Source organism: Pseudopodoces humilis, chromosome 5, assembly GCF_049639895.1.
Source record: "Pseudopodoces humilis isolate 2021_Gansu_Grassland_sample_001 chromosome 5, ASM4963989v1, whole genome shotgun sequence".
In the NCBI taxonomy this organism is placed as follows: domain Eukaryota; kingdom Metazoa; phylum Chordata; class Aves; order Passeriformes; family Paridae; genus Pseudopodoces; species Pseudopodoces humilis.
The window spans coordinates 12856819-12883029 of record NC_142204.1 but is presented as its reverse complement, the minus strand read 5'-3'; the positions used below and the strand labels follow the sequence as shown (position 1 = coordinate 12883029).

At 41.7% G+C, this 26211-nt stretch overlaps 1 protein-coding gene across 4 annotated transcripts in view; it reads left to right on the top strand.

The window, feature by feature from the left end:
* LOC102110477 (fatty acyl-CoA reductase 1-like) overlaps window positions 1-26211 on the top strand; it is a 119995-nt gene that overhangs the window by 78398 nt on the left and 15386 nt on the right. For all 4 annotated transcript variants that reach the window (XM_005532687.3, XM_088055493.1, XM_088055491.1 and 1 more), the window contains 4 exons: window positions 13211-13386; window positions 16247-16426; window positions 21026-21203; window positions 22346-22390. In XM_005532687.3, coding sequence (XP_005532744.1) covers window positions 13211-13386; window positions 16247-16426; window positions 21026-21203; window positions 22346-22390 — 579 coding nt within the window. The remainder of the gene's footprint in view (window positions 1-13210; window positions 13387-16246; window positions 16427-21025; window positions 21204-22345; window positions 22391-26211) is intronic.

Here is a 26211-nt window from a genome sequence, read left to right as displayed (position 1 = left end):
AATTACGTCCTTCTGTGAAACATTTCTTGTAGCTCTTGTCAGATGGTGGCTCAAATCAAATACATCTTTGCTCTGCTCCTGCATCGTAGTTCTTATGCCCCTGGATAATTTTTCTGCCTACACCTGCTTTTGTGCTTCCATCCTCTGACAGGAGCTGCAGTTAATTAAATGACCAGTCCTTTCCCCTTCTTTTTGTTAGTTTTTATTCTGCCAGCAAGGCTAGATAGATGCCAGCTCCAAAGGAACAGCCAAGCCCATGCACTGGGAAGATGCCAGGACTTCTGAGCTGCAACACTGAAAAGAGGAAATGTCAAGAAATGCCATTTCTGTTCTGAAAAAATTGATGTTTTTTTAAAAGCGACGAGATTTTCTGAGGCCAGCAGCACACCTCCAGGGAGTTGATTCAGCAGGTCACTTTAGGGACTGAGGGGAAATGTTGTGAGAGGGAAGCTGTCTTTAACCTGAAATCAGCAATTCCCTTTCTCAGTCCTTCCCATGAGAGTCGTTCCTGTGGAAGGCGAGGCATGTATTAACTCGCTCTCTCCACTGTAATTTGGCAATTTGGCTTCTTGCTTGAGTGACAGAAGCGGAGGTGACAGCTACCCAGGGTGCACTTGAACCTGGTCTTGGAATGCCTGGCATGGGCTACAGTCCAGCTTCTGCCTGTCTGTGTCCTGCACTTGGATGAGGCTCCTACTTCATTGCTGTTATTTGGCAGATGTCATGGATTTGATGTGAGGTGACACCTTTATAATCGATCTGTTAGCTTGTTCTGTTTAATCTGATTAAACTCTCCCAGTCACCTACTTAGGTAAGGTAGATGGGATGAGTCGGAGTCAGAAAGATTAGGAGACTTCTGCATGATTATGAAAAGGTTGGAGGCAGAGGAAGGAATTTGAGGAGCATCACCCCTAAGTCACACATAAACACACTCCATGAAAACGGGGCCCAGGCTGTGAGCGGGGAAGAAAGGCTGCCATGACATCATCCACTTGTTCCCCATTCCCACTTCTTGGACAGGTCTTGACCTTTTGGTACTGTAGCAAGAGAGTGGGAGGGAAGGGGTAGATAGGTTCAGTTACCCTCCAGGGTCAGTCCTTAAGCAATAGGTATTGCTTAATAATAATGATGAACAAAGTTATGAGTTCTTGTGTCGTCTCCCTGGGGACTCATGTCACACAGCTTGTTACAGTTGTTTCTTTCCTAATAGAAGAAACTGGTTGTAGGCGTAATTCTGCCATGGTGTGTGGGAGGGAAATCTTGGGGAACAGATGGTTCTTGGTGAACAGACTCCAGTGACTAAGACCGACTCTCAAAAAAGAATTAATCTATCAAGCTGATTTTCTGATGAACAGAAATAGGAAAAATAACCATAATACAAATGCAAAAACGAACAATGAAGCAAGGCTGCCTGTTGTATGTTTGACAGTGGTATTTCTCCCTGGTAAAGAAATTGCTTTTTAATAGCTCTCATATGGAAGGGATTCTCTAAGCTGTTTCTTCTTCAAATGCTAATGTATTTAGCATTTCTAATATATAAATAATGTATTTCTGCCCTCTTGAGCAAAAGAGGGCAGAAAACCAGGCATTCAAAACTCAGAATGAAAGAAAAGAATTCTGCACTTGGAGAAACTTTGCATCCACACATTTGTGTCTGCCTACTTGAAGGTGGAAACCATTAAGGGTGGAAGAGCCACCAAAGCGTACAGTTGGAAAGGACAAATTCTTCACTTGAGCTCATTTCAGTCCACTTGTGTTGATAAAAACAGACTTATCCCTTAAAGGTCATGGTTTAATTATTGGCACTGATAACGACTTTCGTGACCAACACTGAAAAGTTTTTGAGTGGGTGGATTAAAGTCTCTCCCCATGAAACAGGTTTTCCTTTACAAAAGTACACAGGACTGTGGGCTAGTCCTAAATAATCTCTTAAGAGCTCTTTGTCAGCCATTTGATATGCTGATGTTTCATTTTCAGGGTGTTTAGCAATCCCACTGGATTCTACTGGGAGTTAGCATCTCAATTTTACCAGCATGACATCTGAAAGTGGTTCAATGGAGTAGCCCTTTCTTATATGGCAGTATTTTTTCAGGACTTCTTTCATTGCTGTATTGATTGAAATGCAATTTTAGGTCTGTTTGGCCTGCAGACCCAGCACAGCAGAGATTATTTAGAAGTCCATATCTATAGGAAACTTTTCAGTTTAGGACTGACTGCAATGTTGCAGGGAATTCCCAACCTCTTATGTTAACCAGTACTCTGGGATACTCTGCTTCTGCTACTAAAAATGTAGCAGACAAAGCAGAGTTTCACTTGGGCTTAATAGAAGCAGTGCTAAGCAGTCTGAGACTTAAATTCTCCTTCCCCTCGGCATTACAGTAAAAATGTCCATTTTTAAAATAAATGACTGTGCATGCTCTAAACCATTCTTAGCTACAATACCTGATACTAAACTTCAGGGCTAAGTAGTGTTTTAGAGATGGAATCTGTCCTAGTAAAATCATTCCTAAACTGGCAAGGTCTTTTGAGCAACATGCAAGGAAATGCAGATTTCCATGACTGCAGTGCTGAATGGAGATTAGCATCCTTTTGGAATAGGGCTTTAATCTTGGAGATAATCTCCTGAGCTGCTGTTCCTGTGGTGGTGCATCACTGATCTTCATACCCTATAGGACACAGATAACTCCAGAATTGTCAGTGTTGTATATTAGTTATTTCTCTTGATTCAGAGTTATGAGCAGGTATTATTATATAAATTTAACCTTTTCAGGAGATGCTTTTAGGCTTGTGGGAGGGAAGGAAACTGAGTGTTTTGGAGAGTCATCTCTTCCAGTGTAAGAGGGAAGAAGATATTCTTGGTTTAGTATGTTTTTATTCTCTGAATTAGACAAAATTGAAATGCTCTGAGTGATGAATTGGGCAAATGATGGGGAGATAATAGCTGTGCTATTATCCCCAGAGAGAAGATGCCAAAACTGAATGCCTTTCGTTTGAAAGGGGTGAGTTGCCATAAAATGTTCCACATAAGGAAAATTGCATGGACTAGGATTTTTCTTGTCCTTTCCTCATAGTTCTGCTGACCTGGTGAGCTAAAACCTTTTTGCTGTGAAAATGAGTCTGAAAGCAGCATATCTCTGCAGTTAGAACAATCTACGTGAGATACTTGGCCATTAACTCGAATACTTCTGGAGAATACAAAGCACACATTTACCACTGGGGCACGTGCCTCTTCAGAGGTCATTTTCTGCAGCTGCAGCACAGCAGTATTTCTCCTTTCCTGCTTGGGCACCCCTTACAGCTGCTCAGGGGACCCTGACTTGTGGGTGGTACAAGGGGTCCCAGACAGGTGGAGATTCAGTGGTATGGCAGCACCAAAAAGGGTTCTGCAAAAGCACAGAGGAAGGTGGAGGACAGAAGAAGGAGGAGTGCCAGTGGAGTACAGAAGTCCCCCCATCACAATTACAATTTCAGTGGTGAAGATCTTTTTGTGCTGTTGTGGTTCCCTCAGGCTGACAGGGATGACACCATGAAACAATTCCAGAATCTCTCTTAGATCAAAACACACCAGTGGGCTTGTCATTTTCTGATACACGTGTGAGAAGCAGAAATGTCGTGAGCTGAGCACAGAAAATCCAAGATCACCAAGATTAGTGTTTTCTCATTCTGTTACAAATGCTTTGGAATTACAGGTATGTTGGAAGGATGGGGACAGAGCCTGGTTGGGTGTGAGGCTGAGCATCCAGCTGGAGGTGGGTTAAAGGCTGTCCCTGTTGATTGAAGGATAGAGCTGGTCTTTCAGGCTGGTGAGCCAAAGCTGATAGCCATAGGTTACCTTACGAGCCTGGCTCTCCCCTTCAGGGTCCAGGCTTGAGACATAACCTGAATTAAGAGATTATGATAATATTAAATTAAGCAATACACTGCTGAGAGAGTAATAAAGCTATTAAATGATAACTAATCTAAAAGCACACACAACTATAAAGCTACTAATTATCATTATAATTATTATGACTCACATCCAACTTCTGTTGAGTTATAACTCTACCTCCCTAACCCGTTCAAGTCTCTCCCCCCCTTTCTCCACTGTCTCACACCAGGTCTTTTCAGATGAAGACATGATGGAAGCTCCAACAGCTTATCAAGTATGAGTCTTTTCAACATCACTGTGGGCTTGCATTCATCACTATTTGTAGGTGCTCCCACTCCAGGGAAAAAAAAAAAAAAAAGGCCCTGTCCTCTTTTATTTTGTCCCTGATTTTACATATTCCTATTTCCTGTTTTCTATTTTTGGATGTTTGGTTTTTGGACCACACTTGCTCTTCGCTTTCTCTGTTCAAAATCCTTTGAAATAGACAGTCTGTCCCCAGTTACTTCTCCTAGTTGGTCTCATTACTGCTGTATTTATACTCAAGTTCGGTGGATTTTTTCAGTGCTATTATTCAGGCAGTCTTGATTTGTATAGTTTTACTTACATGCTTGCCTGGGTACAGGTGACTTTGAAGACTTTGCACCACAAAACTCCCCTGCCAGCATCCAGTTCATGCTGGCATCATATTGTTTACCATATTTACTCACTAAGACAATTTTATTTTAGTCTTGACTCTTCTACCCAGGTCTAATTAAGCACAAGCAGTTTCTCCTCTTGTGTATAGCCTGCATAACACAGCACCAGAGTAACCCATTTGTCACACTCTGGTTTTGTGCTCCTGCAGCTTGTCCTTGAGCTGTTTTAATCACTTTGCTCGTTCTCAGGAGATGCATTTCTTGGTGCTCCATCACAACCTCCTGCATACACCTTATATTACTGTGGTAGTTAGTTGTACTGTATGCCCTAGAGATCCTAACTTTACAACCACATAGTTTGGGGCAGATCTTTCAGTATTGGGTTGGGGCTTTTTCTCCCCAGGAATCTGGAAGACCAATAGGCTGCCTCTACCAACTGCAGCAGGACAGGTGGAGAAATGATCTGTACTCTCAGTTAAATACGTAGTTAGGATATATAGTATCGCCTCATGCAAGTAGTATTCGCAAACATTGTGTATTTCTTACTTGTGAGGGGTGGCAGGTGCATTTCAGTACCTCAGGATGGTTGGTTGGGGCATGTTCTGTTTATTTCTCCTCCATTCCTTCCACCAGGGTTTTTTCACTGGTAGATTAAAACATTAAAGGAATTTATAACCTCATGGGACCACAGCCAAGGACACAGGCTCATTACTGGTAATCCCTGCTCAGACGGATGGGGAAGCTTTGTGTACAAACAGCTTTTTGTTGTTCATAGAATCACAGAATACCCCAAGATGGAAAGGGCCTGCAAGGATCATCAAATTTAGCTTCTGGCCCTGCACTGTTCAACCTGGTTGGAAATGTTGCTCATTCTGGTGATACGTGGTCAAGTGATTTGTTACACCTGAAGCATAATTAGCCCGAGTGTTCACTTTTCTGCCTTGTATGGACTGGGTAACATAAAATTCATGTGCAGTCTAGAGCTGGAAGCTAAAGGCAGCGAGCATGAATTCCAGTTCAGCTTACATGGATTATCCTCTTTGGGTTCCCTTGGAAGCAGTATGAGTTGAAAATAAACTTGCAGAGAAAAGTAACGTTTCTCTTGATAGATGTATTGAGAAGTGCATGTCAGTGTGAAGGATGTCTCAAGCCACAAGTCCTGTGCTCAGAAAGTTTTAACATTCTGGCTTTAGCTGGAAGAATTAGTAGAGTGCTAGAGATGATAAGTTAGGCTTATTGATTCAGTAGTCTCTGAGGTGCCAGCGCAAGCTAAAACCTGATCCTGGCTTAAGGACACTTGATATGGCTTTCTTGATCCTGTTTAAAATGTGTATGTGTTTCTTTCCATACTAAAATATTTGGATTTCTCTATTGTTAAAAAAAAACACAAACCAAACAACAACAAAAAAAGCAAAAAACCAAACCAAAAACATCAAGGAAAAAAAACAAACAACCACCCAACCAAAATAAAACAACAAAACACAGACTAAGTCCTACCTGACTGCAGACAAAACTCATCTTTCTCTGCCTTAAAGAGGAACAGTCTTGCTGGGTGTGTGAAATGTCATCTGACTTGTCTTTTACCATCAGGCCTGTCAGAACATTCTAGTAGGTTGCAACTGCAATGGCAGGATAGAGAGAAACACTTCAGAGGGTGTAGCTGAGCCATCTGTGGCAACGCTCTGATCTGGGGAAGTGAACGACATCTGCTCCTGGCAGACGTGTTACTATTGCAGGCTGACGGGAAATGGCCCTCCTGACAACAGGTATCTTTGTTGTGAAACAAGACAACACCTCCTGCTTGATGAGACCCAAGCAATTGGAAAAGGGAGTCTGTATGCCAAAAGGCTGCTACAGACTTCCTGGGACAACTCTGCCTTTTCCTTACATCCAGATAACTTGACAAAGTTCAGTGGAATTGATTTTTTTAATAACTTTTTTTTGGTTTTGTTTCAACCCATGGCCAGGAATTGGTGAATTTTAAGAATGTTCATTATGGGTAGAACTAAGTGAGCCAAGCGTTATTAAAAAGAAGTCCATATTTTGAATAGCAAACAAAGAGGCTGGATTCAGAGAGAAGGTTTGAGCTGTGATTCCAGAGGGGCTTCTGCAACCATATCCAAAAGGTTTCTATGGATTCTTGAGAGAACTGGCCACTATCAGAGGCATTGGTTACAGCTTGTCTCCAGTAGCAGGGGTACTTGCAGAGCCAGACTGTGCTGTAAGTAGCTGACTCTGTTTGGACAGATGGTTCTATCTTCTTAAAGAAGTTTTAATTTCCCTAAGCTGAAGGCTCCTTGGGTGGAAATCAAGGATTACTTGTAACTCTTTTACTTCCTTGCTTGCTTGGAATAGTGACACTACAGAAAATCGGTTTATGATGATTAAGACATCCTTTCTTAGATGTTTTCTTAGAATATCAAGTGTTTTCTTCTTCACTGGGTTGGTCTCTTTTTCAAAAGGCCCTCACTTCTAGTAGTGTCCCTGTTCTTCCTATCAGTCTTCTAAATTGCATTAGCTTCCAATAATCTCTCAGGGATTTCCCCATTTGTTTTCTCACTGTGTGCCTGTAGCCTGACTGTTGGAATATGGTCCTAGTTAAGTGATAGGAAAGAAAAAAGACAGGTATTTAACAGGCTGGGGTACCCCAACTTAGGGATTTTCTCTTAAGCACCACTCAAAAAATTATGTTTTCATGATGAAGCTAACAAAAACATATGTGGGATGACATAAGGCAGCCGAAATATTTGTGTCAGATGTGAGCACAAAAGAAGAATGCTGAAATGAGAAATTATCCTTGGTAAATCACAAAATCATCTAATGGTTTTGGTTGGAAGGGACCATAAAAATCATCCCAGTAAGTGGCCATAGGCAGGGACACCTTCCAATATACCAGGTTACTCCAAGCACTGTCCAACCTCGCCTGGAACATTTCCAGGCATGGGGCAGCCACAGCTGCTCTGGACAACTTGTGCCAGGGCCTCCCACCCTCACAGGGAGGAATTTCCAAGAATATCCCATCTGGACCTGTTGATGAGAACAAGAGGTCCTGCACAGCACCTCTCCTCACTGACTCCTCTATCACTCGGAGAAGGAAGTTTTCATCAATGCATTCCAGGAACCTCCTGCAAAACTTCCATCTCTAATTGATTGTACTGTTTGACACATCTATAAATTCAGTAGTCTTGGCACGACTTTCAGTCATTGAGACCAGCTGGCAAGAAATGGCTCGTGCTCATGCCAGAAACCTTTTGTACCTTCCAAGACATCATGGCCGCAGGTAGGATATCTGTTTGGGAAAAGCCATGGTTCTAGGCTAGCTCCTGACTGGGCTAACTCCTCACTTGTGACCAGTGACTTGTTCTTTTTTCTGGTACTCTTCTAGCAGAGTTCATTCTAGAAGAGTGAATTACTGTTCTACTGTACTCATTTCCCAGCTGTTCAGCACTCTACACTTGAGTGCCCTCTCACTGCAATGCTTGAAGAATCTCTGTCTCTTATTTGGGTAGCTTTAAATATTTGATGCATTTGTCTTGATTTGTTCAGCTTCTGCTGTGCATGACATCAAAGGATTTTTACCTCCATTTACCATTTTAGTTAAGGTGCAGTTTGCTGCCCACATTACCCCTGCTCCTCTTCATGGTGATGTTCTCTGCTTTCTGCCTCAGAAGGAGGACAGGGTGAGGAAGTGCAGGACACCTACCCTAGGCAGCCATTCCTTTGGAAGAGCTCTTTGGAAGGACCAAAGTTCAGAAGACTGCATCTCAAGGCTTGCCCAGATACACTCCTAGGAGCTCAATGGCCCAGATGTTTTTGTCCTTGAAGCAAAATTTGAAATTGCATCCCAGCACTGTTTTGTACAGTGCTGCCTCCTCTGTGTGTCCTCTGTTGACCCATGGCCTTATTGGGGCATAGTTACAGAGAAGGATGAGAAAGAAAACAGTCCTAGGAGATGTGTGGGAAGAAACATTTTCAGTGGTTCCTGTAGGAAAAGCTCCAAGTGTTGCCATTCTCCTTCCCTGCACTTACATTCTTCCCCATCAAACATTGATGCTGATCTCAAAGTATCACCTAGGGGCAGATCTGTGATAAACATTAGAAAACTTCTTGTTCTATCCATGAGTCGTCCACACACCTATAAGATGGCACTAGAGACTATAGAAAGCTTTTCCATGTCTCTCCAATCCCTCATGCTCCTGTCCACAGCATCTGACTTGGAAAGTGTTCCAGATTCACTGCTGTGTAATTTGAGTATTCTTTCTAGAAAACAGCAGGCTTTGTCAGCAGCCAATTTTCAAGGAAACTGGCTATTCAAAATCTCATCCCAAATAGCTGGATATACATATATATACTTAGGTGACCTTTATTGGAACTTTCTGTCTCTCTCTTTCTTTCTGTAATCTTCATCTTTAAATAATCAGCTGTTTTGTTTACTAGATTTTGGTTGTGGGTCCTGTATTTCCACTACATTAGCTCTACTCAGGAGAGAATAATAGCTCTGGATTGAAGCATAAGCCAGTTGTTTTTCTTAATGAGGAATGCTCTGCTGCCTGCTTTCCAGCTGAAGAGATGAATTATGCTTTATTTGCCTTGAGAAGCACTGTACTTAAAAGCAATTTTCTGAAGAGGAAATGAGGCAGAGAGTGCAAAAAGGGGGAGAAAAAAAGGCTCTATCCCAATTAAAGCTTCCTGATCTGCATTTTCACACATTTCTTGACTGAATAATCCTGGTGTTTATTGCTGGAAATCTACCAGGCTAAAGATTAATTGCTGGATAATTACTTTGAAGCTGACAAGTTCTATCTCAAATTTGTTACAATGGCAATTCAGAAATAGTTGTGTACTTTCCTTCCTTAAATGTATTGGAGGATTTTATCAGTAGCAAACGCAAGTGATAAACTCTTTCAGCAAGACTAAACTGCAGGCATTAGGTGGTTTTTTTTAGAGTTTTTTCCATGACTTTCAGTAGTTTAAATTTGTGATGATCACTTGTGTATTTATGATGCTGTCATTGAAATCACCGAGGGATGGATGCACACCCTGGGGGGTGTTATTTTGTGTATTTATATATAGGCTGTTCCCCTGCATTTGTGCACCAATGCTCTTTTCATAAGAGGGATTTCAAGCACCCTGGGTTTAAAATTGTTCCACATAGCCAGTGAACACCTTTTTCTTGGAAGAAATTCTTTGCCCTCATTCTTGCCCTTGGCTTGTGTCTCTCTTAGGATAAATTATATATTTCCTTTACAAGGAGCAAGTCTTGCATATATTTTCCTGAATCATGCTAAGCAATCCCTTCCATTTCTTTATCTGAGAGATGTAAGCTTTTTACCTGTTTTGGGTTTTTTTTTTTCTCTTCTCTCTTTTTTTTTTTTTTAATTGAGCTCTATCAGTCTTAGTGTTCTCCTTGGTTCATTGTATATGAGTTCCATTTTGTGGAAATTCTCTAGATTTTCTCCATTTTAAAGGTTGTCATACAGTAATGCCTTGAAATGTTCATGTTGTAATGTAAGTTACCAATCCTCCAAGAGAAGCCTGATTTCCTGGCACCTATTAAACACACCTGAGGAAAAAAGGTTGCCTATCTTGGCCACACTTAAAAACTTGATGCTTTCTGGGTCAGTCACCAGTGCCTAATGGGGTAGAGAGAGATCCAGGAGTGCTGTACAAAAAAGAAAGGACCACCCAAGCCTCTGAGAAGGCTTTGACAAGGCTAAACTCATGCAAGTTATTTTTTTAAAGTGGACCATGGCTTAGGCACTCTACTTTTCATTAGTTTGTATTTGCTTCACTGAAAATGCCTCTTAAGATGCGAAGCCTTTGGCATTTTGCAGTGTTCAGTGATTCCTTTATCTTTCAGCTGTGCTGTTCCAGAGATGTGCAATTTGCCCTTTCTTTGAGGTTTTTGTATCTTTGTGGCATGGAAAAAATTCTGGTTGAAGGATTGGTAGGCAGAAACTTTTCTGAATTATTACATGCTTTAAGGCAAGAGCAGGGAACATCTGTGGACAACTTGAAGTCAAAGGCCTTTCCTTTCTCTTCACTGTAATTTTGTGGCAATTCCTGTATCCCTTCAGAAGTGCTGCTGACCTGGCCAGTCTTTTCTGTAATTTCAACAGTACATCAAGCCAGTCCACTGACTATTTTATATTGGCTGATGGCTTCTAAAAAGAAAAGACAGAACAATCCTTAGGCCTCACACAGTTACTGGGGATTTATTATTTATATTCTTTGTGAGTTCATCAGAATTTAGAGATGCAATTACAGTTTACCTTCAGACTAAGCATCATCTTTATGTTAAGTACTCCTTGAACTGCAGGAAGCAGTATAAAATAAGCTGCATTTGTTTTGCTGTTAAATCTTCCCTCATTTCCCTGTAAAGCACTGACTGACAAGTCTGAACCCTTCAGCTTCCATAAAAGAAGCAGCAGACTTTGAATAAACATCTGCTCCCGTTATCTGATTTAATGGTGACAGTGTACTGAATGTTCCTGTAGTGCAGGTTTCCAAAGCAGTGTGCTGACTTGTATGCTTGCATTTGGAAATTGCCTTCATCCTTCAGAGGAATGCAGTGAATCATTGGAGGGGATGAAAAACTGCAGCAGCTGAGTGGCACGTGGTAGCAGCAGGCACAGAAGCCAAAGGGGAGATTATCTGCAGCAGGAATGTCAGGAGGAGATGTAAGAAGAATTTAGCTGTCAGTGGCTGGCACTGCAGAAATACTACTCTTACTTTATATGCCGTGACTGAAATGGAGAAAGGGCTGATTCATTCTTTCTCTGCCTTTGCATTATTTATGCTAAACAAGTGGAAAATAACTCTCATTTTGTAGCGTTTTGCACCCTCTTTGCAACAGAACAAACAAATGCAAAATAATATTCCTGATAGTCACACAAGATAGACTTGGTCTCATGTGTGTTCTCTGAGAAACCTTTCCATTTTGTGTCTCATCAGGGTTTGCTGGCATCTCTCAGGAGATGATGCATATTTGGAGAGCCAGCGTAGCATCTTATTAGAAAACATGCAGACATTAGGACTGTTGGTGCCTGGGAATTCAGTTCCTACAGTCCAGCCAGCTCTCACCAACACCTTTCCCCATGAATAACTCTAGAGATCTATTTTCTGGCCTAGACACACTGATGAAAGATGTGTGCACTCAAGTGCAGCTGAGAACAGTGAAATGGCTTTGTCTTGTCCTAACTTGGGCTAAAGTTTTGTGTTTATAAAGGATGTGCAGCTGTGTGGGAATTTAAAATAAGTACAGAGTGTGGTGCATAATGGGGAAGGCTAATGATTGTTTTATCACCTCTTTATCCCTAAGAACCTCAAGGTTTATCTAGATCTACTTGTCAGATAAGCAGAAAGATGATAATCCTTTAGTCAAACAAACAGACAAAAAAATACTGCTATTAGGATCAATTTAATCTTTCACATGTCTCTTAGTATGTTGAATTTATGTCACACAATTTCTGCTCATACATAAGCACTGGGCACATCAAAGGCAGAAGAAACTCTAAGAAAAATAGAGGACATGGTAGTGAAGGTATTTCCAAACTCGGTGTTACTGGTGTGTAGGCTACAGTGGAGGGGAGACAGCCCAAAAACACAGAGCTACTGAAAAGTCAGCTGGTCCATCCTCCTGCCCCAAGGCAGGTTCAGCTGTTCCCTCCCTTTCCTGGCACTTCTTACCTAGACAGCTCTTAAAGGTGTCCAAAGGTGGCGTGATTCATCCTTTGCATCCCTCAATAATCTCTCTCAGTATTAGGTGTTCCTGTCGGTAGACTTGTTACCTTGGAGGTGTGATTATCCTTTGGAATCTAGATTATGCTGCTTCAGATCCCACAGCCGTTCCATTCTATTGATTCTAGGTAGAAATGACATGCCACTTCACTCCAACCCCCACATCTCTTCCCCCCCCCAAAAAAAAAAAAAAAAAGGAAGAATCTTTTTTGTACTTAACAGTTTCTATTAATTCAGTTGAAATGGCTCAAGTATAATTATGCAGAAATGTGTCTTGGAGTCATATGATCTATGGATTATACTTGTAGGAAAAAAAGGGCTGGAAGACAGCTTGAGAGGCCAACCAGTTGCACACATGTTCAGTTTTGCAAAAGTGCTGGTGGCACTCAGCAGCTTCAGCAGTGGAGATTACTGAGATGCCCCATCCATCCCAAAAAGCAGATCCTGGACTCCTCTGACATGAACGAAGAGTGACGGTAGACAAGGAGCAGCAAAGGAAGAGAGGAGGAGGGAGGAGCAAGACTGTGCCCAGTTCCTTTCCTCACCGCAAGTCCTTTGTAGAACCATCTAGCCTGAGTCTAAAGCTGCACAGGTTTTCCCACTGCATACTCTGCCCTCCTGCTCTTCAGCTCCTGTTTTGGCCCTATGGGCAGCCCTTGAGGTCAAGTAGCAAGTGGTTGCAGGAGATGTGGATGCAGAGGAATTTTGGTGGCTGTCTGAGGAAATGAGTGGTGGCAGAGAAGATTCATTAATCTCTTCAGAGCAGTGCATTACCCCCATATTTTTGTTCTGTTTCCCTTGGGAGGGAACAAGTGAATGGACTATTTTATCATCTCACCTGTATCCCTCCAAACAGGAATTCTTTTTTGTGCCAGTTGCATTGATTGATGTAATTAGACTGGCTGCTAATCAAAGCGATCTCAGCAGCCTAATTCTGTACCTGATCTCTCTCTGTTTGTGCTTCAAGGTCTTTGACAGGGTCCGAGAAGATTGCCCTAATTTCCATGAGAAGATTAAGCCTATTAATGCTGAACTCACTCAGCCCAAGCTGGCCATCAGTGCTGAAGACGAGGAGGAGCTTCTGACCCGGGTCAATGTTGTCTTCCACTGTGCAGCCACAGTTCGCTTTGACGAACCCCTCAAGTACGTCCTGCTTTTCTGTGTTTGCTGAGTGTGATCCAGGGTGCACCATGGCACTGTCCAGAGCATCCCTTGCATGGCTGCACTGCTAATTTCCCACTTCCATGTTTGTGCTCCCTGTGGTTCTGTGCTGAATATGCAGGGGGTATGCTCTGGGAGCTGTCTTGGCACAGTCCCATGGGAACAGAAGGAAGAACTACAGGATTGGGTAGTAATACTATAAGGGAGTTAAGTATGACCTAAAACTGGAGTGGGGAAACAGGTGCTTTAGGCCATCAGGGAGATGTTTTGCCAGAGCTGGAGACAGCTTGAAGTGAAACGGTGTTGTGTCTGTCTCTAAAGCTGGTGTTGTTAATGGCCTTTCTTTGTCATTGAGTAGCTGGAGAGGGAAATGAGCTGCGGTTTGAAAAAACAGCCCATCACAACCTTTAAAACACCCAGCTCTCATTGTGATTAACTGTTTACAATAAGTGCTAGGTTTCTAGGTTTCTGAAGGAGTTCCCTTGGGAGTGCCTGTCCAGGCAGGCTTTTCCATTAAGTAAAAACAGCAGAAATATGCCACTGAAACAAGCTTAAATGTGTAAGTGCCCATTGTCCAGTTCAGCAGAGATGGATGATCTGTGTTGACAGATCCTCATATTTCTTTTGAAAAACACTAAAGCTGTGATAGTAGAAAACACAATTTGTAATATCAATCTTTATTTGCTCATGGGCTAAGGAGATATCCACTATGTCCCCCATAAATATTTGCATTTTAGGACAACTAATTGGAGAAACACCAGAAAGGAAGCAGCTCTTGATATAATCTTGAGCCAATATGTAAGTAGCCATAAATGTACTTAAATCAATGCACAAATAAACCCACTTTAAAAATAAGTCTCAGTGGCATGAAACATCACAAGGAAACCATACTTTTAATAGGGAGGATAGCTAGAAAGAAGTTAAAAGTTTAAAAGGTCATCAGCTTGCAGGCAGTGTAGATACTATTTAAAGACTGATTGTATGTGATCTGTCAGAATCTCTCTAACAAGGAAAATGATGATTAGAAGGCAAAGTATGAGAAGTTCTTCAACTCAAATTATTCCTGACTGAATAATAAAATATATCAGATGGATAAAAGTTTTAGCAACTGTGAAAGCACAATATTGCTGCTCAGTTAAGAATTTCAAGCAGCAACTTGATGACGACACAAATAAAATTATTTTTTCAACATGGCAGAAGCTCCGAGATTACAGCAGAATATATAAAACCACTAGATAAGGAAGGAGCAAAAGCATTGCTGTGAAGATACTGGAAAAGTAGCAATGGAGACACTAAATGAATTATTGGCATCAACATGCAGTATATTTAGGGAGTTCTCCAGATGGGAATTCTTGAGGGCAGAAATCTCAGAAATTGTGCTATATTAAAACATTAATAGATGCTGTTTTAACAGAAACAGAAAAAAAAAATAAAGACATAATGACAAAAATAATGACAAAACAAATAGCAAACCACTAGGGTTAGATGATACTCCCTTTGAAGCCTAAAGGAGCTCTGAGCAATTCAGCAGTAATCTGTCCTAGGCCCATATTATGAGCACAGTTCTGTTCTCCACTTCTCTGAAGGGATGCAGTCAAACAGAAATGTGCATGGAAAAGTAACTTTTGTCTGAAGGGTTATTCAAGTAGAAATATTCATCCTGCTAGAAGGGCAGGAGAAAATAGAAATCTACAGAAAATGCTTTCCTTTAATAACATTGTGTAAAAGGAAAAGTATCTCTAGCTTTAGATAGAGTGATCCAAATATTGATTGTACTCTTCAGCTGATGTTTTCATTCCTTTGGACTTTCACATTTTCTCTTCAACATAATTAAGTTTTTTTAGCATACGCTGTGCTTGATGGCATAATTCCTAACATTGTATATGTCTTTGAAAGCTTCTACTCCTGGACTGAGCTGATTGCATATTCCTGAGCTTTCTCCCTTCTGGGAGGCAAAGTGTCTCTATTCCAGTACAAAGCATGCAACAGAGTCTGCTGGCTGATCTATTGCAGATTGTCTCTAGGACAACTAGCTATGCTGAGTGCATGAAGGTCAGCCTTGCTAACCAGGACATTCTTTCTCTTACGCTTATCAGTTCTTGTCTCCATTGCTTAGGAACTTAAGCTGTTATTCCTAATTCTGTCTTCTTTGATTATGAGCAGCTTTAAACTAAATGAGAGTGTGTTTATATTAGATATTAGGAGGAGATTCCTTGCTGTAAGGGTTGTGAGGCCTTGGCACAGGTTTCCCAGAGCAGTTGTAGATGTCCCATCTGTGGAAGTGTCCAAGGCCAGGTTGGATGGGGCTCTGAGCAAGCTGGTCTGGTGGAAGGTGTCCCTGCCCATGGCAGGGAGTGGAACTAGATGATCTTTGAAGTCCCTTCCAAGCCAGGTCATTCTATAATGCTATGAATCTGGGCTTTTTTGGGCCCAAGGACCCTTTTCTGCTTTCTGAAACCATGTGTTCATCTGGTTTAGCAGTGGTCCAGAGAACATGTGCCATAGGAACCGTAGTGCCGTTTCTAACCAAGAGGGGTTAGAAATACATGTTCCAGGGACGGGTGGCCAACATGTCACATTTAGAGATGTTAGTGAAGTCTTACTTGTCACCCTTTCAAATTGAGTAAAAATACTTGAGAGACATTCAGTGTTCAGAACAGCGAATCCAACAGCATTGCTTTCAAAGCTGGTTTCACATTTGCATTTCACTGACATTTTCTGCTCCGCCGTGTCCCCTGCTCCTCCCTGACTTCCCTTTCCATGATGAGGTTTGGATAAGGCTCAGCCTTCATATGTTTTTTGCAGTGAAATGCCTTTTGCTTGTTTCCCCTGCGTTCCTTAGACATGCCCTGCAGCTGAACGTGATGGGCACACAGCGGCTCCTCGAGCTGGCCCGGCAGATGCAGAATCTCGAGGCCTTCATCCACATCTCCACTGCCTATGCAAACTGCGTCCGGAAGTGCATCGAGGAGATCATTTACCCACCCCCAGCCGAGCCCCAGAAGCTCTTTGATTTAGTAGAGTAAGTAGGAACTGCATTGGCCCTTCCAGTGCTGGCTTCCCTTCATCCTGCAGCAGACCTGGAAGCTGTTCACAGAATTGGGTGGAATTTCTGTTCAGAGGTGTTGTTACTGCTGTTTCTTTGTGTTTTTTTAAAGACTCTGATTTCATGAGAGTATTTAAAGTTCTGCAGGAGGGTATTTTCTGCCAGGAGTGAAGTTGCTGCTTTCTGTAACACTCAGCTCTGCTGCTGCCTTAGTAAGAACTGATTTTTTTTGTAAACCTTATTTCTTTTATCTTTTCAGCTTCCCAATGTTGTTTCCACTTCTTTCAGAAATCCTGTGGTATTTAACTGGAGTTATATGGGGATGAGTAAGAAACAGGCTATTTTAGACAGTTCAGTGTGAATCATTTAGGTTGGAAAAGACCTCTAAGATCACCACGTACAAGGTTTGACTGATCATCACCTTGTCAACAAAAACAGAGCACAGAATGCAACATACAGTGGGGTTTTGAACATTTACAGGATTGGTGACACCACCACGTCCTTGGGCAACCCCTTCCGATGCCTGGCCACCTTTTCAGTGAAGAAAATCTTCCTGATTTCCACCTCTCCTGGCACAGCATGAGGCTATGTCCTCTCAACCTGGACAGGAATACAGGGCTTTGATGAAACAACAAAAAAATCTTGATTAGCTGAATTTACCAAAATAAAGAATAATGAGAAAGAATAACAAAATTAGATGATAAAGGTCCCAGGAGACATTCTCCTTAAAATAATTTTCCCACAACTGTTACTGTGTTTTCATTAATTTTTTAGGGGTGATATAAGCAACTGATCTGTGATCTATTAACCCAAAGAGCTGGTATAAAATCTTTATTCTTCTTGATTTAGGGTAATGGAAGATGAAATTGATTAATGCCCACTAAGAGAACTGCTGCCTTTTTAAAATGTTTTTATTTTTTTTTATAAAAAAAGCTTGACTTTAGAAATACTTTAACTGTCTAAACACTACTCCAGGAAAGTTAGTACAAACTATTTTTCCTATTTTAATTTCTCTAGTAGCCCATATTCTTGGGTATGTTTACTTCCAGCTAGTAGTCATCAATCATTTATCATTTATTCAGTAAGTGGAGCATGATAAAAACTTGAGAAATATCTTAGTGCTTTAGAGCAATGGGCTCCCTGGCTCAGTATCTTTACCTCAGGAGTGTCACTGAGAGATGCTATTTAGGGTAACTACACCAGCCTGGATACTCTTTTCTGTTCCCCTCACAGAAGAGTCTCAGCCTTTTTAATGTCTCCTCATGTGCTGATGGCTCTATCTTTGTGCTGATGTTAGTTGTCCTTCCTCTCTACCTGTTCTTTACCTCTACTCGCTCCCTGAGGTGTGGGGGTCAGACAGAACTTCATGCAGTCAAGGTGTGGTCGCTCACATAGCTTCAAAATTACACCACTGGTCTCATTCTCATGATTCTCTGATGATGGCCAGCATTTCACTGATTTTTTGTCTGCTGCTGCTTACTGACATGGAGGTTTCAGAGCTGTCAGCTGTGATTCAAGAGCCTTTGCTGAGCTACAGTTGCCAGTTCTGAGCTTAGCCACCTCTAACACCAGTTCTGATAGACTGCTTTTCCCTAAAAGTGAAGCTGCTCTGTCATCTTTTTGCCCACTGACTCAGTTTTTTGTCCTTTGATGTTCATCACTGTTAATACTCTATTTCATAGTCCCAAAAAGCTTACCATCACTTGCAGCTCTGAAAACAATTAGTGTTGATGGCTCAGATTCAAAAAAAGACCGCAGCACAGGTGTGATTGATAGTCAGAAGTGTGGAGAAGGGCATGGCTACCTCAGAGGTTGTTACTTGATCTGCGTCATATAAAACACTAAGAATTTAAGTATCTTAGCTTGAAAATACTGCAGAGAGGATGATGTTTGAGATGCACCTTTAATATTTGCTGTCTAAGTGAAAGAAGTAGTGTGTGGATATCTGGGTACAGAAGGTTTCAGAGAGAGGAGTAAAAAATATCAGAATTTTACCTTTGAAAGGGAGGGAAGGGAAGTAGACAAAGCAATATAAACTACCTTCAAAAATGGGGAGAAATACAGATTATGTTTTGCATCAGCCAGCTGTGGATGATTCCCTTCACAGCCAAGCCTTGTCTTAAGGTGCTGCTCTGCAAGTGCTTTGAGAGGGATAATTGAACAACTGGATGCAATAAGAGATCCATTTAACTGTGCTTTTGGCCATGCACTTGATACATGCTTATTCACTTGAAATCTCAAGGAGGACTCCCAGTTCGTTTTTCAGCTTTTATCTTCCTGTTACATCTTGCTGTTTCAGTATTCTGATATTTAGCCTGCAAGTAAACCCTGAGGCTTAAGCTATGTAAACCAAAAGTCACACTTCTAAGTGCTGCCAGGCCAATAGGGGAAACATATAATCTGCTGGATCAAGCATGGTTTGCCTTAATCTAAAGCTGAGGGAAATCAGCTTTGAAGGGTGTGCTGAGGTAAGGAACACAGCAAAGTCTTGGCTGAAGATGTTGGTTGGTTATTGCAGAAAATATAAATCCATCATTGCTTACAAGAAAGAGTCTTATTAATGCAAAGCCATCAACACAGAAAGTTGTGTTTTCCTGTGGCAGAATAATTTGGTGCATATAATGGAGAAGTTATTAGTTGTTTAATTTGCATCATTTGCTAGGAAGGGGTAAATGCAGCAGTGAGCCGAAGCAGCAGCTTTTGTGAGTTAGCATTCCAGAATCTTCCAAGTAGGTCACAGAGCAGTTCTCCTTGCTGAAGTGTCAGCTCAGCTTCCCTTATGGGAATTTTGGTCAATCAAATCACCTGGCAAGCTGGTACCCTTGGGACAGGGCCTCAGGTGATGCAGTTGCTCTCTGGAAGGATGAGGGTGAGGGGAAATTGCTTCTGCTTGTACTTCTGCACCTGTCTGCTCTGTGAGAATGCGATCCTGCAATCCTCTATTATGAAAATTAAGAAAAAAAAAGAAAAGGGGAAAAAGACTTGCACACAGCTTAACCCAAATTCCCAAATGAACTTAGTGTTCCTCCAGGCTCTGCAGAAATAGCCATCTCCTTTTGGTAGGCTGGTAATTAGCTACTCCACTGATTCAAACAATAGCAGTTTAGCTGAGAGCCTGAGGTTCAGTGGCTGCCTAAGCGGCTTTGCAAATCATGTCAATATTATGTGCTGCTTGTAACCTCTGCCTAGTTCATATTTTACGTTTAAATGCTTTCTTCTGTCTTGTTTCTGCAGCGCAGGGCCAGGCTTGCAAAGGAAGGTGTTTATGCCTCCATAGGGCTTTTTTATTTAAAGAAAAAAATCCTATATACTAAAAATTTTCAGATTTTTAACGCATTCCAAAACTGAGAGATTTGCTGCATCCAGCCCTCCCCTGTGAATCAGTGCTCTCTCATACAACAATTTCCCATCTGTGCCCAATGAGAGCCATCTGAAAAGTGCTGGGCCACCTGGGCCACCATGTCTTTGAAGGGTTGACAGAATCAAGAAGTTTTTCAGGTGTGACAGCCAGCATTGTATTTCTCTCCCCTTGACCCTCTGCCTTTTTCTGAAATTCAAGACAAGGAGGGGTGAAGTGAGGATCTGCAGGAAGCAGTATCCTTGCAGTGCCCCTGGGAAGAGTCCACCCTTTCAGACTGAACTCTAAGTTCGTTGACTTAATTACAAATTGGATTGTAGGAGCTAATCCTTGATTCTGTGGTGTAACACCAGGCTGCTGGGAGCCTGTCAGGGACTGGCAGTGAGGGCTTTGGAAGCACAGCCAGTTCTTGTCCTTTAGACCCAGGTGCTGGCAGGACCTGTGAGGTCCTGGTGCTGTGCCAGGGAAGAGCCTTTGGGCGTTAGGCCTTTCCTGCAGCTCCACTGTGATAAGGGCTGCTTTTTAAAAGCTATCTGCAGAACTGCTTCTGATGGATTAGGTACTTGAATGTCTTCAAAAAATAAAAAAACAACTTGGAAGAGTTCTTCTGGGTTTTTCTGGTGATTTGGTTTTGGTTGGTTTTTTTTAAACACCAGCAGTTTCCTGTGTGAACAAACCTGTGGAAAGCCTGGTAGAAGGAATATCTAACACTGCTAATGGTGGAAATCCACTGTTGGAATAATATCTCTGTAGGACATCGTTCCAGCTTTTAAGACCTCCGTCTTGTTACACAACTTGCCTTAACTCTAGGTTACCCGGAATATCCAGAAATATATTTGGGAGTGTACAGGGACTGTGTTGGCTAAGGATGAGCACTGCTGGATTCCTAGGCTGGAGGGCTCCATCAGGCTGTAGACCCTGGCAATATTTATGTTACAGATTGAAGTGAAACATTAATCAAGCAAGAGATTGCTCTGAAGGAAGTTTGTAGAGGTACCTTTATTGGAGCTGGACATTGTGGCATGAAGCTCAGGGTTTATTTTGCATCTTGAAGACAAAGTAGCCTTCTCCCACTGAACTATTTTAAATCCAAATCTTAAATAGCTTTGGCTGGTTTATCCTCTGTTTCAGGTGAGGATTCCTGTCTCACTGGTCTGCTTTGCCCAAATATTTTTCTCTCCCTGCGCGGTGGATGATGGTGTTCTTGTTTCCTGTAGGTGGTTGGATGAATCCATCATTCAAGACATCACACCCAAGCTCCTTGGGGAGTGGCCCAACACTTACACCTACACCAAAGCCTTGTCAGAGTACCTGATTCAGCAAGAGAAAGGAAACTTGAACATTGCTATCATCAGGCCATCCATCGTGGGAGCCAGCTGGCATGAGCCTTTCCCAGTAAGCCTGAATATACAATTCCATACTGAGAGCCTTTGGATGTAGCTGGAACTGTGGTACTGTCAGGAATCTGTCTCTCCTTGTAGCAGTGTCTTGAGAAACAGGTGTCAAGTTCATAGGAAAATGTATGGAAAAGGTGAAGATCCTGTGCTGGGGTAGAACAGCAAGCCTTCTTCAGCATCTTGAGGAGGAACTCCTGTGAGAAGACTGCATTTAAACAATAATAACAAGAGCTGGGATAGTTATGGTGCAGAATGCTGGGCTTGCAACTGATTGTCAGGCACACCAGGGGAGTTTCTATGCTCAAAACATGGGATCTGAGGGTTGGTTGTACTCCTGGTGCATTCTGGTTGAGGTACAAATGCCAGGCACTCAGTAATTAAATGCAGCCGTACTTTGGAATGAGATAATTCATTAAGGTGAATATACTGATAGGAATTATGTGCCCTAACATTGCAGCCAAATTGGAAAGGCAGCACAAAGTCACCTTTGACTTTCATGCAGCCTGAAGTGTGCCAGAGATGGCTGAGATACAGCCAAGGCTCTGGGCCAACCTCCCCATCTTGGAGAAACAGAGAGTTCTGTTTGCTGTCACAACCTGTTCCAGGTCAAACAGCTCATCACTGCTCTGATCTCCAGCTCCCACAAGTGGCAGCTTACCTGACCTAAAGTAGGATGGGATTCAAAATGAATGGTATGGTTTGGTTTGGTTTTGGGGGTTTTTTTCTTCCTTCCTTTAGAAATTAGCTGCAGTGACCAAATCACTCTTGGTGATAGCTTCATGTTATTTGTCAAAGTATACATGTGACATGTATATTGTCAAAATATTACTCCGGCTGTTTTCAGCAAATGTGGCAGCACCAAGACACTGTGGTGTTTAAAGCCAGATTTTATTCCTGAGGCCAGGGAATAGGAAAGAAGTGGTTTCCAAGAATAAACTTAGATTCTGTTGATGTGTAAATTGCAGACAATGCATCCCCTGGTACTAGTTGGCATCCTGGCAGCTGTCCCAGATGAGCCTGCATCCATCTAAACTGGTGTCTTCTTGCTTCTTTGTCTACACCATACTACTGTCATAATTTAGAAGCCTGTGTAAGCAACATATCATTGAAGGGAACACTAATCATTCTCCTTTTCCACAGGGTTGGATTGACAACTTCAATGGGACCAGTGGAATATTTATTGCGGTATGTCTGGTTACTATTTAAGCTCCCTTAAAGCAGAGTTTGTTACTAAAATAGAAATTCTGATTGCTGTTCACTTAGAAACTGTGTGCAGTCAAGGGCCACAGGAGTTTTCTGAGTCTGGGAGAAAGATGTCCCACACTTGGCCACGCGTTTGTCAGCCGGAGGATGGTCTGTTTGTATTGAGCTCAAAAAAAGGACATTGAGAGAGTATTCATGTTGCTGGTTCACTAAAATGTGAATTGCAGTTCCTAAAAACTCAAAAAAATCTAAAGGTTTGGACACATTTAGCCAAATTTTCAAAGAAAAGGCAAAAGATGTATCCTTGACATGAGGGTAATGCATGGGTATCACAGCTTGAGTCTTTTAACACAACTTTATCTTCCAGGCCAGGTTACCACACTGTCAATACAAGGGAGCAGTTCCATTTGTCTCTGTGTGTATTGTTTCCAAATCCACTGCTGTACCTTGTTATCCCTCCACAATACCAAAGATTCTGGCTCCCACTTGCCACTGCTTTGTACAAGATTTTTCCCTGTACAGACTACACCTATGTATCATTGATTCAGACTCTGCCAGTCACATTGATGATTCATTGTATTTTTTCCTAACTTGATAAAATATTCCCTGTAAGATGAAAATAATCATTACTATTAATACCTGAAAAGAGTAAAGTTGCATACCTTTTCTCCTGCCTTACAATTTCTTTTTTTTCTGAGCTAAAATCGCTGCCTTAGGTCTCTCTGTCAATCCATAATACTGTATAGCTCTTGGCAGATATGTATGTTCATGTATGAGTTGTCCAACTTCATTACTTTGTCAAAACTATGTTCTAATCAGCCTGGTGCAGTGTATAAAAGGATTAGTGGTCTGCAATCATAGGAGAGCAGAATAAAATTCAGATATGATCTTGTAAAAAAAACTCATTTATATCTGAAGTAGAGCATAAATAGAAACTGTTACAGTTAGGGAATGCACAGGACAAATAATGCTTTCATCTGAACCCCGTCTCTGCATTCCAGAGGCATTCAGTTTTTGTTCACAAATTACTGACTTTTTCCTTGGGAAGGAGGGGAATTAATAATTACATTAATTAATGTGCTTGAATGTGGTGAGTTGTTTGAAAATGAATCCTTAAACATCTGAGTGTTTTTGATTACCTGAAAGTTGTGTCAACCAGCTCTCCTGGCCAAATGTTTTTTAAACTGTGATTATTAGATGAGTAGCTTTATTTGCTTTAATGAAGTGTTGAAAAAAGCAAAAGGGAGGTGGTGTTGGTGGTTTGGTTTTGTGCATTTGGAGTATCAAAATACTCACTTTGAACTTCAAGGCAAACTCATCTTATAGGGAGAACATCCCCCAGATTCAGATTTGGTTCAGATGATCTTTGATGTCACTTGGGCAGAATCTGCACTCCAAATCTTGCAAAGACTTTTTTCCTCAGTTGCAGTGTTTGAGTCCGATCATTTAATTCCATAAATAGACACATTTATTTTAAATATTCATGAAATATGGGAGTCCAAGTTATTTTTGATAATCTAATTATGTTCCTTTTGCCTACAGTTGCTCCAGCTGTTGTGGGGAGCTGTGTTTGTTGATTGAGGAACAAAATTAAATTAATTACATTTCTGCTGGAGTGTAATTAAGGCGTTTTGTCTCGCTGTTCCCTTCTACATGCAGTGACCTTCCTCCCTGCAAGGCAGTGAAGCTGTAGGGCACAACTGGTTTAATTTGTGGTCTGGACAGTGGCTGGCCCCCAAGCACCTCAGCTGAGAGGCTGTCCAGAAACATCAGTCTGACCAGGAAATTATTTTGGAGGCTTCACTTTGCAGTAGCTTCTGTTTCTCTAAAGAGAAGAATGTCAGCATCTATAAGTAGAAACCAAGCCATACCTGATGGAAGTACCACTGATACCTGATGGAAGTACCACTGAACCATTTTCAATGTAAAAAGTAGCCTAAAACACTTAAACCCCAACCTTTGTTAAATACAAAATGTAAGAAATCTTGAAATCATTCATGTGTGTATGACCATCACATGCTGCTCTGAACACATTTTGCAGCAGACCCATCAAACATCCTGATTTTGAAGAGCTCAGAAAGGTCTTTAGTGTGAAAATGTGATAGTTGATCACACAGTGGTCTCTAGTGGGCACATGTTCATCGCAGTGGAAAATTCAGAGCTGAGCTTGGTTTCTTCCTTTGTTTCTTTCTGCCTTTTTTTCCTGTTGAATAAAGCCAGTAGTAAGAACTCAAAGAAAATCATAGTGATGTTGAAAGTTGTAGTTTTAGTGCCTGAGCCTAACCATAGTTCAGCTTAGGGCAGCAGAATTCGATGTGTGACACAGGTTTGAGGAGGATGGAGTGAGCCATATGGGGAATCTTGCGCTGTTGTCCATTTCAGAGTATGTGATCCCTCTGCCAGATGCACCGAGGATGAGATAGGACTGCTCAGAAGTCCTAGTTCCTGAAAATTAAATCAGTCAGAAGTGGTATTCCCTTACTTTCAAGCTGTGAAATGCAACAAACATATTTCATTGCAGAAGGGGAAAGGAGAATGAGAACAGCCACCAAAAAGACCCCAAAAGATAAATACCTCCCAGAGAGGGAATACAGTGTCCCTTAAAATCCACCAGTGACCATTAGACAATGGCATGTGTTTTGCAAGTCTTAAATGCTTCTTTAATGATTTTTTTTCTCTCCTCAGACTTCAGGCAAGGGGTTTTCCACAGCTAGGCACTTCCTGTTTAGTTGCTGTAGAAAAAATTAATCTATTTTATAATGAAATTGGAGTTCCAGATTGTATGAAAATCATTTAAGAAAAGCTATAATGTTTCCTTTGCCCTAACTTTTAAATATTCATGGATCTGTAGCAGATCCATCACTTCACTAAGTCCTTCCCTCTGCTTTTGCACAGATCTAGATTACAAGACCTTGTATCCTTCCTTGCTTCACTTTTATCCTCTCAGCTTTTCCCCTGGCTCCTCAGCTTCATTTCATTGTTTCCCACATGAGAAATAACTTGAATACAACCTTGACTCTGCCGTGTGGGGCTTCTTCTCTTATGTGCTCTGTTCAGCCCTCATGTGTGACGCACCAAGTAAAGTGCCTTCACCCCATTTCACCCCCACGTTTCTGCATTTTGCTTTGTCCTCTCTGATGCAGTCTGCCATTCTATTGCCATGTCTCTCCTGTGGAACCTCCAAAGCCTGATTGGTCGTCATGGAAATCCTTTGATAAACATTCAGGTTAAATGTATATAATTTGGGGTGCCTGATCCCCTGAGAATGCACTTCCAGCCAAAGCAAGGTGAACATTTTTTGTTCTTGCATATTTCTTCTTTTTGGTTGTCAGTATTTCATATTTGCACTGATTCCTTTTACTGAGTTTTGGTGGGTGATGTGTTTTTCAAGGCAGGGGCCATCCTTTGTATCTTTGTGCTTAACAGACAGCTTTGGAAAAGAGGAGAGTGTGAATACATCCAAAGGAAAGGTAGTCAACTTTTCCAAAATCCTTCTGGTGTCATGTGCAAAGTGACTGCAGTCTCTGAGGGACACTCAGACCTCTGTCTGCCTGTGTCATTTAAGAAAAATGTAACTTCCAGCCATCACTGGGAACTTTACAGCAGCAAATTCAGATACATTTCTTTCCTTAGGTCTTTCTTTCATTTTGAGTTAAATTAAGAGTCCCAGCTTTTCTTGTACACAGCACAGACATCATCATGTTTGCAGGCATCCTCTGAAAATGCAGAATAGTGGGCTCCACAGGAGATCCATCTTTGTTGTCACAGAAACCAAATAAGCTGCAGCAGAAAAAACTGGCTAC